This window comes from Hydra vulgaris, chromosome 01, assembly GCF_038396675.1.
Source record: "Hydra vulgaris chromosome 01, alternate assembly HydraT2T_AEP".
NCBI lineage: Eukaryota > Metazoa > Cnidaria > Hydrozoa > Anthoathecata > Hydridae > Hydra > Hydra vulgaris.
Genome location: NC_088920.1, coordinates 61,099,694 through 61,119,038, shown reverse-complemented (window position 1 = coordinate 61,119,038; position 19,345 = coordinate 61,099,694). Strand labels below are relative to the sequence as shown.

Below are 19,345 nucleotides of genomic sequence, written 5' to 3'. Positions count from 1 at the left end.
AGCAAATCAGCTGTAGAACGAGAAGATCGAAATCCATATTAATGATCTAAGCATGACATTTTTGTTGGTGTTGTTTATGCTTTAATGTATTTTTTTATTGTTTATAATGTACCACAAAGAGCACCTAAATCAGAATAAATAAGTAGTTTCGAGACTAACTCATTGATATGAACAGCACGACTACAAGAGCGGATATAGATTTTTAATCAGAAATCTTTTTTGCTAAAGAAATCTCAATATAGTTTATAATAGCAATTCGAAGTTTTGCTGTTTTTTGTTTTTAAAAAATATTTAAGAAATAATTTAATAAATTTTAACTAGTAATTAACTAATCTAGAAAGATCTATATCATGAATTAAAATGTTATACTGATAAGCTGCGTTAAATTTTTAAAATTACGGCTATTTTCATAGCCAAAAATTATTAAAAATATATATTAGAACGTTGAGAAACTTTGCAAGAAACTAAAGAACAAAGAATCAGATGATAGTAGATTTGTTTATAATTTTATTAAGCTTAATTTAATTATATTGTTAAAATTTCTAAAAAAGTTTGTAAATTCTATAAAGTATCGGCGCCTACTGTTTTTTAAATAAAAACATCAGGACATATATAATTTTACGGATTAGTCAGAAATTAGTCCGGATAACCCAAAAAAAATACAGTAAACTGTTTGCTTTTAAAAACTGGATATTTTTCTTTTAAGTATAGAAGTATAAACAAATATTCGATGTCTTGTGAAAAAATCAGCTCAATCTGTTAAATGCTTTCTTATTTATAAGCCTATTTCTTCATTTTGTATTAGAGCGACGCATAGTGCACCAGTGGAAATAAGAAAAATAGATTTTTATAATTTTTTGTGTTGCATTTTTCATATTTTAAAGAATTTCAGATTATAAAAGTTGTAAACATAAAATATTTAATATGATTTATATGTTTTAAGAATCATATGTTATGGGTGGTTATTAAATTTGTTTGGGTGATTTTATTATTATTTTGTCATTTTTTTCCAGGTTCTTAATTTTTGACGATAAGCGGTTTTCAAAACACAAATCTTCAAAATTTGAAACTCTTTTTACTTGAAATTTTCAGAAATTACTTTTTGAATCTAGCATTCATTTGACCCCGTAGTTTTTTAAAAAGGTTCTTTATCGAAAGATATAAGGAATAAAACCGTTAGTTTTTCAATTTTTAAATCTAAATTTTTTAATACTTTTAAATATCATTGCAATGAATACTTTTTATATCATTACTGAAAACATTGTGTTTAAATTATTAAACTCAAAAAAGAAATGTCCAGATTTTGTTTGTCTTTTAGATTTCTTTCTTTTTATTTTATAGGTAGGGGTTATTGCTATTTACTTTTTGTTGTTTATGTGTAAGTTAACTTCCTTTCATTCTTTTTCTTTATAGGTTTGGAACATTTATAAAACTTATATATACTCTTAAAAAATGTTTTCAACTTTATAAAAGGTATTGTAAATTTTGATAATATAAAATTTAAAACTTTAATAGATAATATTGTCTGCCTTAAATAACTCAAATTATGTCTTTTTTTGAGACCTACATTATTGTAGATTATTTTTACAACTTAAATAATAAAATTTTAGCTGTTTTTAAGTTGGTTTTTTTTTAATTTTGCAGTCATATAATAACTTATTGAATGTTGCGCTTGTTTAGAATTAATAATAGGTGAAGAAATATTATTAATAGAATAAATAATAGGTGAAGAAATATTATTAATAGAAAAAATAATAGGTGAAGAAATATTATTAATAGAATAAATAATAGGTGAAGAAATAATATTAATAGAATAAATAATAGGTGAAGAAATATTATTAATAGAAGAAATAATAGGTGAAGAAATATTATTAATAGAATAAATAATAGGTGAAGAAATATTATTAATAGAATAAAAAATAGGTGAAGAAATATTATTAATAGAATAAATAATAGGTGAAGAAATATTATTAATCGAATAAATAATAGGTGAAGAAATATTATTAATAGAATAAATAATAGGTGAAGAAATCTTATTAATAGAATAAATAATAGGTGAAGAAATTTTATTAATAGAATAAATAATAGGTGAAGAAATAAAATTAATAGAATAAATAATAGGTGAAGAAATAATATTAATAGAATAAATAATAGGTGAAGAAATAATATTAATAGAATAAATAATAGGTGAAGAAATATTATTAATAGAATAAATAATAGGTGAAGAAATATTATTAATAGAATAAATAATAGGTGAAGAAATAATATTAATAGAATAAATAATAGGTGAAGAAATAATATTAATAGAATAAATAATAGGTGAAGAAATAATATTAATAGAATAAATAATAGGTGAAGAAATATTATTAATAGAATAAATAATAGGTGAAGAAATATTATTAATAGAATAAATAATAGGTGAAGAAATATTATTAATAGAATAAATAATAGGTGAAGAAATAATATTAATAGAATAAATAATAGGTGAAGAAATATTATTAATAGAATAAATAATAGGTGAAGAAATATTATTAATAGAATAAATAATAGGTGAAGAAATAATATTAATAGAATAAATAATAGGTGAAGAAATAATATTAATAGAATAAATAATAGGTGAAGAAATATTATTAATAGAATAAATAATAGGTGAAGAAATATTATTAATAGAATAAATAATAGGTGAAGAAATATTATTAATAGAATAAATAATAGGTGAAGAAATAATATTAATAGAATAAATAATAGGTGAAGAAATATTATTAATAGAATAAATAATAGGTGAAGAAATATTATTAATAGAATAAATAATAGGTAAAGAAATAATATTAATAGAATAAATAATAGGTGAAGAAATATTATTAATAGAAGAAATAATAGGTGAAGAAATATTATTAATAGAATAAATAATAGGTTAAGAAATATTATTAATAGAATAAATAATAGGTGAAGAAATAATATTAATAGAATAAATAATAGGTGAAGAAATAATATTAATGGAATAAATAATAGGTGAAAAAATAATATTAATAGAATAAATAATAGGTGAAGAAATATTATTAATAGAAGAAATAATAGGTGAAGAAATATTATTAATAGAATAAATAATAGGTGAAGAAATATTATTAATAGAATAAATAATAGGTGAAGAAATATTATTAATAGAATAAATAATAGGTTAAGAAATATTATTAATAGAATAAATAATAGGTGAAGAAATAATATTAATAGAATAAATAATAGGTGAAGAAATAATATTAATAGAATAAATAATAGGTGAAGAAATAATATTAATAGAATAAATAATAGGTGAAGAAATATTATTAATAGAAGAAATAATAGGTGAAGAAATATTATTAATAGAAAAAATAATAGGTGAAGAAATATTATTAATAGAATAAATAATAGGTAAAGAAATAATATTAATAGAATAAATAATAGGTGAAGAAATATTATTAATAGAAGAAATAATAGGTGAAGAAATATTATTAATAGAATAAATAATAGGTTAAGAAATATTATTAATAGAATAAATAATAGGTGAAGAAATAATATTAATAGAATAAATAATAGGTGAAGAAATAATATTAATAGAATAAATAATAGGTGAAGAAATAATATTAATAGAATAAATAATAGGTGAAGAAATATTATTAATAGAAGAAATAATAGGTGAAGAAATATTATTAATAGAATAAATAATAGGTGAAGAAATATTATTAATAGAATAAATAATAGGTGAAGAAATATTATTAATAGAATAAATAATAGGTTAAGAAATATTATTATTAGAATAAATAATAGGTGAAGAAATAATATTAATAGAATAAATAATAGGTGAAGAAATAATATTAATAGAATAAATAATAGGTGAAGAAATATTATTAATAGAAGAAATTTTAGGTGAAGAAATATTATTAATAGAATAAATAATATGTGAAGAAATATTATTAATAGAATAAATAATAGATAAGTTTTCCCTCGTAAGCTAAAGTAGCTTCTGCAAAAAACAAATCTCGGCCAAAGAAATATTTCTATAGTTGTCAAATTCTCGAAGGTTGCAGTCAGAAGAATAAATTCCAAACTCAAAATGGGGGTCAAATTAGAAGCATAGAGAACAGACTCCTGTGGCAGAAAGTGCTAGAGATGACAAAAAAATCGAAATTTTTTTTTTTTTAAATCGTAAGATGCTAGTAAAGTTGAGAAACGTTTTCTTTAATCTTCAAGAAGAAAAAGTGTCGAGTTAGGATTTAAGTGTAGAAAGCCACTAAAGAAACCGAAACGTAAGCCTGCGATGATTAAAAATGTTTTGCTTGCTCTAAGAAGCACTCTTCTTTTTGTCAAGATGACTGGAATATGATATATTATCCATTTGTTCTCTCCTGAAAACTAAACAATTAATACTTTATTTTTACAAGTTTTTAAAAGACGTTTTTGCATAAGTATCTTACCTCAATTGATTTTACTAATATTTAAAAAAATTATTAAACATCGATATTTAATACTTTATTCAGTTTCTATTCAGCAACAAATCTATCTTTGAAACTTTTTACGACAAAGTCTCAAATATGTCAAATTCGATCGCTGCGGACCAAGAGAACAACACAAGCCAAAATGCATTGTAAATACTGTATAGCACCTAGTATCTATAATGGTTAGGTCATGCATATCGAGTAGGGGTACCGGTCAACTTTACAAAATACAAGGGACAGTGAAACAAGATCAGTACCAAACTGTCCAACAGACTACCCTGATTCCACAGACACGAGAGTGTTTTCATAATAATGAAAAAATAGTTTTTATGAAAGATAGTGTTCCTTACTATGTTGCAAAATCTATAAAGTCATTTCTTTGCTAATGTGAGTACCAAGCTTCTTGATTGGTCTTGTAATTCTGCAGATATGAACTCTTATGAAATTCTGTGGGAACTTGCCAGTCAAAAAGTCAGTGGTGACTAATAGCAAGTAAACAGAAGCTCACAGATCGACTGATTGAAGTATAGTTTTTAGATGTAGATGTTAAAGTATTGACCTCAAAGTGCATAAATAGTATGCCAAGGCGTACTATTTATACACTATTAATAAATAGTATATCTTTTGCTAAAAACAGTATATCAATGCTCTTTTAGAGTCAAAAGGACTCACCACCAAGTATTAAGTTACATAATATTCTTTGTATGTATCAATATATAGGTTATATAACAAAAAAATTAAGTATGGCTACGTAGAAAAAAAACGTTCTACGAAGGAAAGGTATTGTAGATGTTTATAAAACGTGTTAATACGTTTTACTATGTTTTGAAGACGTCTAAAATACATTTTGAGCCAACTGTTTTTAGCTTTATGATTAAACCGAGTCATTTCTATAAATTCTATTACTTATTCTGATAAAAAAAAAGTTTTGAAAAAAAATTATTAGATTTTGTAACTTGATGGGTAGGGTAACCAGACGTCACGGTTTTCCGACTGTCTCGTTTTTAGGTAAGCTGTCCCTACGTCCCTAAAAAGGTTTTCGAGGCAGTGTTTTGTCTGTTATTGAGGCAGTCATTTGTAAAAAAGAGATTTTTTGAGACGTGAAGTGGGACAAAGAAAATTATTTAATCTCCTGTTTCTACCACTTTTGTGTAAATTTTTTGTGTAAATCTCTTAAATATTTTGAAAAAGATAGGGTGGTTTATAGACAACTTAGTGTTATCAATTTAAAAAAACGTAACATAAAATTTAGTAAAATTAATGAACTAACATGTAAATTAAAACAAGAAACGTGGCGAAATGTTTATAAATGTAAACATACTAATGAAGCTTTTAACACTTTTTTAACTAAATTATTGGAGCTATAATGAAACCTGTTCATACGTGGATGTAAAAATTAATGCAAAAGCAATTGCTAATGCGTGGATGAACAAACAGCTTTTGAAATGCTCAAAACAAAAACCAAAAGCTGTAGAATAAATTCTTAAAAAATAAAAAACAGAAATTGAACAAAATTATAAAAAATTTAAATACTTTTATTAAATATTAATCAAAAATGCAAAAAAAAGTTATTTCAATACGTTAATTACAAAAAACCAATCTAATAGTAAAAAAAAAATAGCCAATTAATAATGACATAATTGGAAAAAATAAAAATATTGCATCTTCCCTACCTCAGAGAATTGATATTGAAAACACTGATATATTCTGTCATAACTTAATCTCCAAATAGTGCAACAAGTATTTCACAAATGTTGGTCCAAAACTTGCCAATAAAATACCACCAACATCAGAATCATTTAAAATCTCCCTAAAACCCTCTAATGACAAAATATTGTATGATAATGAATTAAGCTATAAAAAATTAGAAACAGCTTATTCCTTTTTTTTAAAAAAAAAAAAAAATCCCCAAGTCACGGTGAAATACCAAGTAATATAGTTATTTTCAACAAAACTAGCTTAATCAAACCACTATTTCGTAAAATGAAGCTTTCACTGGAGTTTGGTATTTTTCTGATGCTCTTAAAACAGCTAAAATAATCCCATTTTACAAATGCAATGATCATTTGGACATTACAAACTATAGACCTATAACATTACTTTCAGCATTCTCCAAATTGTTCAAACGCGTAATTTATAATAGAATATTCGAATACTTCACTAAAAACAAATTATTCTACCCAAAACAACTTGGATTTCAGAAAAATCACTGAGCATGCAATTATTGAGAGTCTACCAAACAACTGAAGGTTTTGACAAAAGGAAATATACTTTAGGAGTATCTATAGGCTTATCTAAAGCATTCAACACAGTTGACCATTGCATTCTCTCAGAAAAAATTAGGTATTATGGTATAAATAATTCAACCTATTCCTGGATTAAAAGCTATCTTACTGATGGAAAGCAATATGTTTATAGTGTAGGGGAGATGGGGGCGCATTGATCGCCGGGGCAGTATGATCTTTTGGCTTTTACTCGTTCATTTTTGCCTTACTAGAAGTGAGGTTGCAATTTAATTAACCATTATGCTTCCCTAATTGATTATTCGTAATATTTTTTCATAAGGTTATCAGCGTCAAAAAAAATAAAGAAAATATTGTTTTTCGTCATAAAAAGTGATTTTTTTAAATCGTACTATAATTCAAATATATTTTTATTTAGATGTCTGTATGGGTTAACAACAATTTTATTTTAAATTTGTAAGTGTTAGGTGTATAATATAATATACAATTTTTATTTGGCTGCAATTTATACAGTAGATATTGCTATCAATATGTTACCTATACCTATTGGGGTACATTGATCTTTGACTATGCGGGGCCCATTGATCGGAGGATCAAAGTGCCCCATAGAAGACGAAGTGCCCCATGTTTTTGTTTATAAGCAATACAGTTAAACGAATGGAATTGTATTTATAATTTAAAAAAAAACTATATATAAACAAACAATAGCTTTTAGCATTTCATTTTTTAAATCTACTTATGTTATAAGCTAGTAATAATAATACTATTATTTTATAATATCAAAAGAATAATATTAAACATAATAATTAAAAAATATTTAACATAATATTATTATGTTAAATATTAGCATTTATTAAAAACATATGTTTTTATTGATATATTTTTTTACAGATCTTAAAATGGTTAGAAATAGAATTAAAAAAACAAATAAAGTTGCTATACCAAGTGAAACAATGAAAGTAGCTGTTAATAAAGTTTTAGAAGGAACACAACTGAATGTTGTAGCACGTCAGTTTAACATAGATAGAATGACTTTAAAAAGATATTGTCGTAAAAAGAGGCTTAATCCAAATGAAGCTTTCAAGCCTAACTACAACAATAGACAAGTTTTTACAGCAGAAGATGAAAAAAGTTTATCAAGTTATTTACTAATTGCATCAAAAATGAACTATGGCCTTTCAACTAGGTCAACGCTATTATTGGCATATGAATTTGCTTTAAAAAACAATAAGATATGCCCATCATCATGGATCAAAAATAAAATTGCAGGCATTGATTGGTTGCAAGGTTTTATGAAAAGACAACCAGAGTTGTCTCTACAAACACCTGAAGCAACGAGCTTCGCTCGATCAACAGCTTTTAACAAACACACTGTAAGAGAGTTTTTTCAAAATCTTAAAACGGTAAGAAATCGATATAAATATAATCCTAACTGTATATATAATGTTGATGAAACTGGTTTAACAACCGTTCAAAAGCCGGTAAAGGTTTTAGCTTGTAGAGGAAGCAAACAAGTTGGAAGAATCACATCTGCAGAACGAGGAACATTGGTAACTGCATGTTGTGCCTCTAATGCTATTATCGACAGTCATGAAAGTCATACTTCTGTTAAAGGCTTGGAGCTTGCAATTCAACACGGAATTACAATGATAAGTTTTCCTCCCCATTGCAGCCATAAATTGCAGCCATTAGATAGAACTGTTTTTAGACCATTGAAAAGGTTTTACAATTCTGCATGTGATAATTGGATGGTTTCAAACCCAAGACCAATGACCATTTATGATATTGTTTCAATAGTTCGAGAACCGTATACAAAAGCTTTCTCACCATCTAATATACAGACAGGATTTAGAGTAGCTGGCATTGAGCCATTCAATTCTGAAATTTTCAAAGATGACGAATATTTACCATCATCAGTTACAGATAGAGCTGCTCCAGATACAGTTACTATCACTCCTGTCAACAACATGGAATCTGAAATGGTACCAGCACATGTTAATCACATAGAGTCTAAAATAACTATAGTAAATATTGAAACAAATATTTTAAACAAAGTGTCAACAAGTGTTGCTTCTATAATTTCACCTAAGAATTTAAAACCTTACCCAAAAGCATCTGCCAGAAAAAAAAAGTTAAAAGTAGGCAGTTAAAAACAAGGATCTTGACTGATACTCCTGTCAGAAATGAAATTCGTTTGTCAAAAGAAAAGAAAATTTTGAAGCAAACCAAAAATCAACAAAAAGTCTCCACAAAAGATAAGAAAGAAACTAAGAATTACTTGCTTAGGAATAAAAAACAATGTAAACCAAAAGCTGCTTCACAACTTGACTTTCACAAATGATGAAATATTCTTAATCAAAATATTGTACTTTTAACAAGTTTTGTAAACTTAAAAGTTGTATTCTTATTTCAGTCTTTATATTTCAGTTCTTATAAATTTCAAGCTGTTGTAAAGTTTTAAACGTTTATAAAGCGGTTAGCTTATAGCTGCTGTGATTTATACATTTTTTAATTAAAAATTAGACTAGTGGGTTTAACTGCTATTTTTAAAAAATAATCAAAAAATTTAGATGTATTATATGTTATACAATATTACCCTTTGACTAAATTATTTACAAGATTTAGTTATAGAAGTGTTAAACGTTTAGATAATATTACGCATATAAGATCAATGTGCCCCAAGTCGGAGATCATAGTACCCCATAGTTTGGGGTACATTGATCTTTTGAGAGGGTTGTTTAAAAGTTAAAATTATTCATGTTTATCATTTTTTTAAATCAAAATATTTATATATTCCAAAAGCCAGATAGTTCTACATGTGTTTCGTAGTTAATAAGTTTTTACATCTCTTTCAGGTTCTGCGCAATTTGGTCCGCTCCCATTCTTAATTTATATTAACGACTTTTGTAATGCGTCATTAAAGCTGAACTCAATAATGTTTGCAGACGATACCAATCTCTTTCACTCCAATAATGATATAAAACATTTATATACTGATATGAATACGGAGTTAATTAAAGTAAATATTTGGCTTAGGGCAAATAAACTTTCACTTAATTTTGAAAAAACAAATTATACTCTATTTCATAAAATTTACATGTACTAAACATCCCACTTAAGCTGCCTGAACTCTTCTTAGATGATAAAACAATTAAAATACAAGTAAGCATAAAATTCTTAGAAAATCTTGTCGATGAAAATTTATCCTGGCTTCCCCAGATAAATTATATCCAGTCTAATATTACCAAAACAATTGGCGTTACATATCGAGTTCGCCCATACCTCAATATGTTAAGTCTTAAATTGATATATTTTGGACTAATTCACTGTTTCATAAATTATGCAAACATATCATGGGCAAGTACGCAGCCAACAACACTTTTAAAAATTTATAGGCTACAAAAACACGATTACCAAATCATATACTCTAAACACAAACAAAAACATGCAAAACCATTTATGAAAGATATGAAAATGATGGATATATTTGAAATAAATATGCTGATAGCATCTAATTTTTATGTATAGATATTACAACAACCTCTTACCAGAAAATTTTAACAACAAGTTTGTAAAAAATTTAAATGAAAAGTATAATCTAAGATCAAATGTAAACAACAATTATAAATTGTCTCGGAAATGGATAAATTCTCAGAATATTGTATATCTTTTCGAGGACCCAAACTACGAAATGACTGTCAAAAAGAAATATAAATTAATAGTGAAGTCCTTAAGTTCGTTTAAGTTTCAAACAAAAAAAGAAATTTTCAAAATATGGTTATAAAAAAAAGTTACATTTTTAGTATTTGTTTGACTATTTTAACGGTTAATTTTTCTTCGTGCGACTATATTTTTTTTGTTTGTTTGTTTGTTTATTTTTTATTTAATTGTTTTGAATATTTTAACGGTAACTGTATACCATTTCGATTTATTATTTAAGTCTTTATAAAAGGGCTCTATGAAAAGGTTGTGGTAATTTATTGTTTTCCGTATCTTCTATATCTGCTTTAAACTTTATTTAAATTATTATGTAATTTTCAGCATTTATTTATGTATTCTCTTCTGTTGTATATGTATTTAAACGTGCATTGTAAAAATAATATTTACGCCATGTTAAACAGAAAAAAAAAAAAAATTTACGAATTTAATAGATTTTAGTTAATAATTTTTGTAAATATATTGTTAATTATACCTCATAGCTGTCCCACTTTACCCCAGTTGCACAGTTCCTCTAAAATTAAAAATAGCATACTGTAAAGTTTATATTTTATTGTAACCTTTTGTAAAGCTTTGACGATAGAATCAGTGCTCGAATAATGCTTTATTTGTTAAACTTGTTTGGTGTAGTACAAAAGTTTTATAAAAATGATATTAAAATTATTCTAGAAATATTTGTTATTGTGCCACATCTCCCACTCTTCTCTACATCTCAATTACTACATAAAGGTACTATTTCAAATTACTAATCGTTTATAAAAATAAAATACAATGTCTCGTGAAGACCCGAGCTGCGATACCAAATGATACTAATGGTATCGGTATTGGTACCAAATGATACCATTCAATTCTGAAAGGTATCGCACCGATACCAGACGATAAACCGAGACTCAATACCGATTGTCAAGTGTCTAGTGATCACACTTTAACTAAAGTTTTTTCTTTTTGCATTATCTCATTTTTTCTTATTATCTATTCTGCATATCTCATAGAACAATTCAAAATTAATCAAAACCTTTAACGAATAGATTTCTATGTACCACAACGTAATCTCTTTTATAAATCAACGTCATATGATCTGTAGGACAATGATAGAAATCATTGTCGAATGCCATTTTTTACATTGTCCATTGATCATTGTCCTACAGGGCAACAAAAACTATAGGTAAACCTAGATAAAAAATACAAAATTCTTAACAAGCCCAATGTAATTTTATTCGCAATAATCAATTATGTAAGAACTTTTAGAAGTTTAGGAATATTGTTGTGCAAGAGTTGCTATCCAGTTTTCTAGAAGTTTAGGAATATTGTTGTGCAAGAGTTGCTATCCAATTTTCTAGAAGTTTAGGAATATTGTTGTGCAAGAGTTGCTATCCAGTTTTCTAGAAGTTTTTATACTTATATGTGAAACTTTTAAATAGATAAAGTTATAACAAACAAATAAAACAACATTTTGGATTTAAGGTGGCACACAACTGAAAATAAATAAGTTTTTTGAAAAAAATCAATTTTTTAATTTTTTGGTATTTTGATTCTGTAATCATTCCTTCAACACATACAAAAACAATTAATCTTAAAAATGATGTAAAAGTTGATTTAATAGCATTTTAGTAGACAGTTAAAAATAAATTCCCTAACGACGCCTTAGCAACCATCCAACATTTGAGTTTTTATGAATTCAAAACAGTATAATACAATCATAAACCATGATTTTAATGTGTTATATGCCGACCCTGTCAGTTTTCCGTTTTAAAAGCCATAATTCAAAACTCAATTTAAAAACATGAGTGATTTTGGTATGTTAATGTTAGTCTCTTATACTGTAACTTTTCTCTCATTTTGTACCAAACCAAAAGTGATTTCAATTTAATTGGAATAAAATTATTTTTAAATGAATAAACAAGGAAAAAAAAGTAATCGAAATTTATCAAGAAGAATAAAAAATTATATTCTTCCTCCATCTCATCGTCTTCTACAAATCAAGCAGCTAGTGGCTGATCTAGTGAAAGGAAAATCAAAATCAACTATTCAAAAAAATTTGATTCTGAAAAAGACAATTATTTTGTTTTTATTAACTTTTTAATTCTTATAGAACTGATAGCTGAAACTACATGCAACAACTGCTTTCAGCCATTACTTTTAACAGATATTGGCTCCAGTAGAAAAGGATTTGTGCACTTGTTGGAATTAAAATGTGAACACTGTGATTATGTTGAATGATTCAATTCATCAAAAAAAATCAATAAATGATAAATTCGATGCAGTAACAGCTAACTCACCATATGAGTTAATGTTCGTGCAATAATAGCTTTTTAAGAAGTAGGCTGTGGTTATGAAGCTATAAAAACATTAAGCATGAAATTAAAAAGCATATCTGAAAATGGATTTCAAAAATTAAAAAAAACTATTATGTTAGCTTATAAAATGCTCCAGAGAAAAGTATGTTATTGGCGGTTAAAGACTCTAAAAAAGTTGATATTTCTCAGGATATACCTTGTGTAAGAGTTTCAATTGACGGTACATGGCAGAAACTCGGTCACAATTTATTGCACGGTGTAGTTACAGCGATTTCTGGTGATAAACGCATTGATATTGAAGTTTTGTCTAAATACTGCATGGGCTGTAAAATATGGAATAGTAAAAAGGGAACTCCAGAATATTAGTATGGAGTCTGCAGGAGCAGTAAAAATTTTTAATCGTTCGGTTAAAAAAAAAATCTAATTTATAAAGAGTTTCTTGGTGACGGAGACACTTCTTCCTTCAATGATGTTATAAAACTTGAATGCGTAGCTTATGTGCAAAAAAGATTAGGTACACGACTTAGAAATTTAGTCAAAGCACACAATGACACTCAACTCCCTTATCAGGTAGAGGTAACCTTACAGAAAAGTGTATAAATTCTATGCAAAACTATAATGGCTTGGCAATTCGTTAAAATGTCAACAACTTGTATGCTATAAAAAAAAGACAGTTTTTGCTATTTTATTTCATTTCACCAATTTTGAAAACCAGGAAATGCAACATCAGTTTCGACCGAGAGGATTGACAAGTAGGTGCAAATATTGGGCTTTTAATAAAAATTACAAATCAAAATCATGTATATGGTCTAGCGCACCAAAGCACACATTTGTTAGTAACTCTACAACCGAAATGGGAACATACTCAGCAGTGCTGCATTATAATGATTTTTTAAAATTTGCTTTTCAAAGCAAGATTTTAAATCTTGCTTTGAAAATCTTAACAATAAAATAAAAAAAGGCCTTTAAAAGGGTTTTTTGTTTTATTAAATAAAATCCCTGGTGGATTTTAATAACTATTTTATTCTTATTATATATATTTTTTCTTATTTTTGCTTTTTTGGCAATACGCATTTTTTTAAACTTTGAAACACATTTTCTCATTAACGAAACTTTATTACATAATAAAATTTTCAAAATTTGTTTATTATAACAAAATACTTAGTTTAACCCTCAGAATTTTAATGAAAATTTATAGAAAGTGAAATATTGACATTTAAAGTGCTGAATTTATTGATATTTCATATATATATATTAGATGATTTTGTTAAAAATGTAATATTTTGTAAAATAATTTTAATCACGAAAAATACAAGCAGGGCGAAATATGGCTAAGAAACTATGTTCAAAATTTTAGTTCGAGTTGTTGATGCAAAATCAAGTTATAAGGTTTTGAAGATTTACTGAAAACACGTGTTTTACAACACATTTTTGGCCATTTTGGGTAGTAAAATTAAAAAAAAAAAGCTATTTTTTATTTTATTTTAATATAAATTTATTCTCATCAGAAAAATTCTCGTTCTTTTAAAAACATTCTCTAAAAGAAAAAAAATTATCGGAATTTTTAATAACAATTCCGGCATATCTGGTTCCCGCCGAAATTTAAAAACTCACAATCCGGTACATCCCTAATTATATGTATCCAACTCGTCAGCATAGCAAGGCCTGGCGCCAAGCTCTATCAACTTTAAAACATTTTTGTAAAGTTTGATAATTGAATAAACTAAACTATTTAATGTTTTAATATGTATAAAGAAACACCATTAAAATTGTCAAAAGTTTCTGGTTTGCCCAATTAAACAGCCGCAACAATCACTAACTTTTGCATTGACTATTAAAAAGAATATAAATTAGATTAAAATTTAAGACTTAAAATAATGTGTAGCTTTCTGCGCAGATAATACAAACATCGAAGGTGCTTGAAAAAACGGTAAATGTAGTATTAATGTTTAAAAGAATCAAACAACTATACGACTTAAGGATAGTCCGGAAATAACTTCAAGCATATCCTACTTTCTTGGATGCTAATTTTAGAAATATCTACGTGAATAAACGTTGAGACTATTTGTAGGTATCTCAATGATAAAAAAATTAAATTAAATGAAACACTACTCTTTAATCAAATGATTGTTGTAAAATAAGTCACAATCGAAAATTTAAGGCATATTCTAAATCTTTAAAAATATATGAGTATGGGTTTTTCTTCATTAGTCTCGTTTTGGGGCCCTTGGAGATCACCGGCCAACTAATTTAGACAATCTTTGCCGAACTTCTACCCTTTTTTTAAATATTCCAAATAATGCAACTTAATTAATTTCTCTAACCACTACCGGGTTTTATGTTATGTTACGAGTTAGGGTTTACTTTAATAATTTTTTAGTTTTTAACTTTATTTAGGTACCCCAAGAAGACCTTACGGTCTTATCACGGAGCACTGTGGATGAGCATTTAATTGGAAGTTCACACCTCCTTCCTAACTGATATCGCAAAACTTGCCTAGAGGTGGGGTTTGGACCACGGTTCATTTGTTTCTAAGGAAAATAATTATACTCTATTACACAGCCTAGTTTTTTATAGATCATATTTGAGAATGAGCTTTAAACTTATTTATTAGGGGTCATCCATAAATTAGGTCACACTTAAGAGGGAGGGGGGGGGGGGGAAGGGTTTTAGGGTTTTGTGACGACTCATACGAAACTTGTTACTAAAGAGTTAGAATGTTGTGACAACGGGGAAAGAGGGTTAAAACGGTCAAAAATTGTATAATATAATTTGTGAACGACCCCTTATTTAAAATTCTTTACCTGTGTTTCAAGTTCATTTCTCGTATTTTATTTCTTACCTTGCATTTTCTAATAGCTTAAAGTTTGCTTTCTTTAAATAGACTTTAAAATTTTTGTAACAGCATATGGCATTATGAGATTGATATTCGCACAGAAACAATATCATTTTTTTAAAACGCAAGTGGTTGTTGTATTGCTATTCAGACAAACAAACAATTTGACGTCACTAAAACGTACTCAATTTAAATTGAAAGGTAAGTCGCCGCAAAATAACGTTTCAGGCTGCATATATTTTTATGCATACTGTATTTAAATACCGAGTTTTGCATCTATTTAAAACAAACATGACATCCATTCAAAACAACCATGACATTCATTTATAACATCGCGACAATCAATTAAAATAAACGTGATTTTCTATTAAAAATTTAACGCATGCGCAATCAACATTTTATTTTATTCAAAAAAAAAAACGGTTTTATCTATAAATTTATTTATTTAATATTATATAAATCTATTTTTGTTAATATCATATTAATTTATTTTAATTAAATGGAATTTATTTTATTTTTAAATGGATGCAAAAGCAAGGCGTACACACATAATTTTTTTCGTTAATTATAAAAAGTTTGTTCAATAAACAATAACGTTTAATAACATGCAATTAACATTTAATGTGATATGCATTAAAGTTAGTTTTAATTTTCAAATGAAAATTTAATTAAAAAAAAAATTTAATGAAAACATTTTAATTTTATTTTTATTTCCTTTAAAGTCACAAATAATAAGATTATCGTACAATATAACAAATTTTTGAGAACGACTGAAAAAGTAACTTTTCGCTACTTTTTTAGTTATTCTTGAAGATTTTTTTTTTAGTATTTGTAAATGTAGCTTTGGTGCGTTCCCAGTGGGCACAAGTACGTTTTTTAAATTCCCAATGGGCATGTGCTACGTTCCCAATGGGCATGTGCTACTTTACTTAAATATGGAGTACCTTAAAGTTTTTCAACGAACTTTTAAGACTAAAAAAAATCTTTTTTTAAGTTATAGATTAAAATAGATAGAATTATATTAAATTTAGATAGAATTATATTAAATTCAGAAGTTCTATGCTGACTCTTACTAAGTTATATGATCATATAATATATATATATATATATATATATATATATATATATATATATATATATATATATATATATATATATATATATATATATATATATATATATATATATATATATATATATATATATATATATATATATATATATATATATTACAAAACTTGCCCAGAGGTGGGGTTTGAACTACGGATCCTTTGCTTCTGAGGCATGTATGCGGTATATATACGGTAGTGGTGTAGTGGTATATGTGCGGTAAATATGGGGTAGTGGTGTAGTGGTAGAGCGCTTGCTTCATAAGCGAGAGGTTATATATATATATATATATATATATATATATATATATATATATATATATATATATATATATATATATATATATATATATATATATATATATATATATATATATATATATATATATATATATATATATATATACACATTTCAGGGCCATAGGAACAAAAATTATATTGGAAGGGGGGGGGGGCAGTACTACCCCGAAATAGTTTTAAGGACCTTTTTTTTCAGTTTTATTTAGGTTCTCCATGAATTCCTTACGGTCTTATCACAGAGCACCGCGGATGAGCATTTAATTTGAAGTTCACGACTTCTTCCTTACCGTTGTACAAAACTTGCCCAGAGGTGGGGTTTGAACCACGGATCCTTTGCTTCTGAGGCATGTATGCGGTATATATACGGTAGTGGTGTAGTGGTATATGTGCGGTAAATATGCGGTAGTGGTAGAGCGCTTGCTTCATAAGCGAGAGGTTCCGAGTTCAATCCCTACCACGTCCCTGGTAGTACAGCGCTCAACTTGTTTCTTCGCGCAGCGGCCTTGTTCGTCAAGTTTTGTGTTTCGGAGTAATAGAGTTGAGAGAGGGTTATAACCACAATCAAGTAGCCTCCTCGTCTGTAGTGGCCTTCTGGACCTTGGGGAGGTGAATTGACAAAAAGAAAAAAAAAAAAAAGACAGCTGCTAAAACAGACTTCTACAGCTGCTAAAAAATACTTCCAGAGAAGCATTACTGCACTTTATTGTTTCAATGAACTGCCATCAAGTTTTAAGCTTATAAGTGGAACACGTATGTATTTTATAATAAGAAAGTTGATACACGTTTTTTTTTTATAAGACACTTGTTTATAAAAAAATAGTACTAGAAGCTTCCTAATCTTATGAAACTTTTAGTACTAAGTTACTTTTAAATAAGAAACTTATTTTATTAGGAGTTCGAAGAATATTACCTTTTTTTATCATGTTAACAAACTTAAAAAACTAAAGAAACTAGTTTGAGGAAATAGGACTCTTAAAATAAGAAACTTTCTATTACTAGCCCATTTGCTTGGTTTCTTTCGAAAAAAAAGTTATTCAAAAGTATGTCAACCTGGGTCTCAAAAGAAGCGTATTTTCATAGAGATTTTAGAAAAATTCAAAATTTATTGACAAAAAAATTATGTAAAAAAATGCTAAAGACTCTTAAAAAAAAGTCAACAGAATGTTATTTAATAAAAATACACAAAATACTTATTTTTATTACAAATGAATAACATTTTTAAAATCTCTAAAATGTTATTCATTTGTAATAAAAATAAGTATTTTGTGAAAATACGTTTCTTTTGACACCCAGGTTGACATAATTTTGAATAACTTTTTTTTCGACAATATTAGGGACTTTACCCTAAATACTTAAGATTTGAACATAAATATCTTTACAACTTGACCCGATGGTAAAAAAAGAGTTGCATATTTGAAATCAAAATGAGAAATGCTATACAAAAAACAAATTGTTTTCTCGGCACCAGAAAAAAAAATTTTTTTGTTGACCTGTGTTATTGATTAACTTTAATAATTATTTCCTATTAATAATTATTGATTAACAATCAATCAAATTATTTCAACGAATAGTTCTTTTATTTCTTTTATAACTTTATTTCATATCAGATCTTATATATAATTGTTTTTTGTTTTGTTTTTTATACACCTTAAGGATTTTATTGTCTTTTATTAAATTGTCATATTTTTTTTTGTTTTTTGGCTTTTGTTAATTAAATAAAAATATACTTCAATTAATTTTTAACGGTTTAATAAAATATTTATCTCATAAGACCACTGCTTTATAATGTAAAAATACGAAGTAAACTAAGGGGCTTAGTGATAAGACTATTTTTGTCTTACCACTAAGCTCCGCAAGCCACATATTGAAAAAAGTCTTTCAACATATGCTTGAGTTACAGCAGCAATGAAGTCTTCAGCTAGTGGTGCTAAATGTGGGTAAACAGCAAGTCTCATCTTCTAGAAATTTAAAGCAATTTGGCTCATAGAGATATTTCTTATTTCAATAAACTACTTATTGAGTTCATTTTGTACTTCATTAACTGGAACAAGACTTATTTTATTTACTTGGTGTTTTGCCGTTAAAAATTTCCGTTTCGAAAATGCATTAACTGGTGGAGCAATATCAGCAGAAACAGCATATACAGTCGCTGAAAGCAAATTGTTTGGCACAAATTTTTTTTGCCTTAGACAAAATTGTATGTCTTTGCATATAACCTCTGATTTGTTCAATATCTAACAGAGCTATTACACACGTGGGGTTAACGAGACATTCGGCAATTGGCAATGGATTAAAATTAGAATCGTTCGGCTGCTAAAGCACTGCACACCAATAACATAGAACAAGCATATTAACTGCTACATATTTGGCA

At 26.7% G+C, this 19,345-nt stretch overlaps 1 protein-coding gene across 1 annotated transcript in view; it reads left to right on the top strand.

Moving 5' to 3' along the window:
• LOC101236372 (signal-induced proliferation-associated 1-like protein 1) overlaps positions 1-10,858 on the top strand; it is a 70,924-nt gene extending 60,066 nt beyond the window's left edge. The window contains exons 15-16 of the mRNA XM_065788849.1: positions 1,414-1,473; positions 9,571-10,858. Coding sequence (XP_065644921.1) covers positions 1,414-1,449 — 36 coding nt within the window. The 3' untranslated portion in view covers positions 1,450-1,473; positions 9,571-10,858. The remainder of the gene's footprint in view (positions 1-1,413; positions 1,474-9,570) is intronic.
• The last annotated feature ends 8,487 nt before the right edge of the window (positions 10,859-19,345 follow it).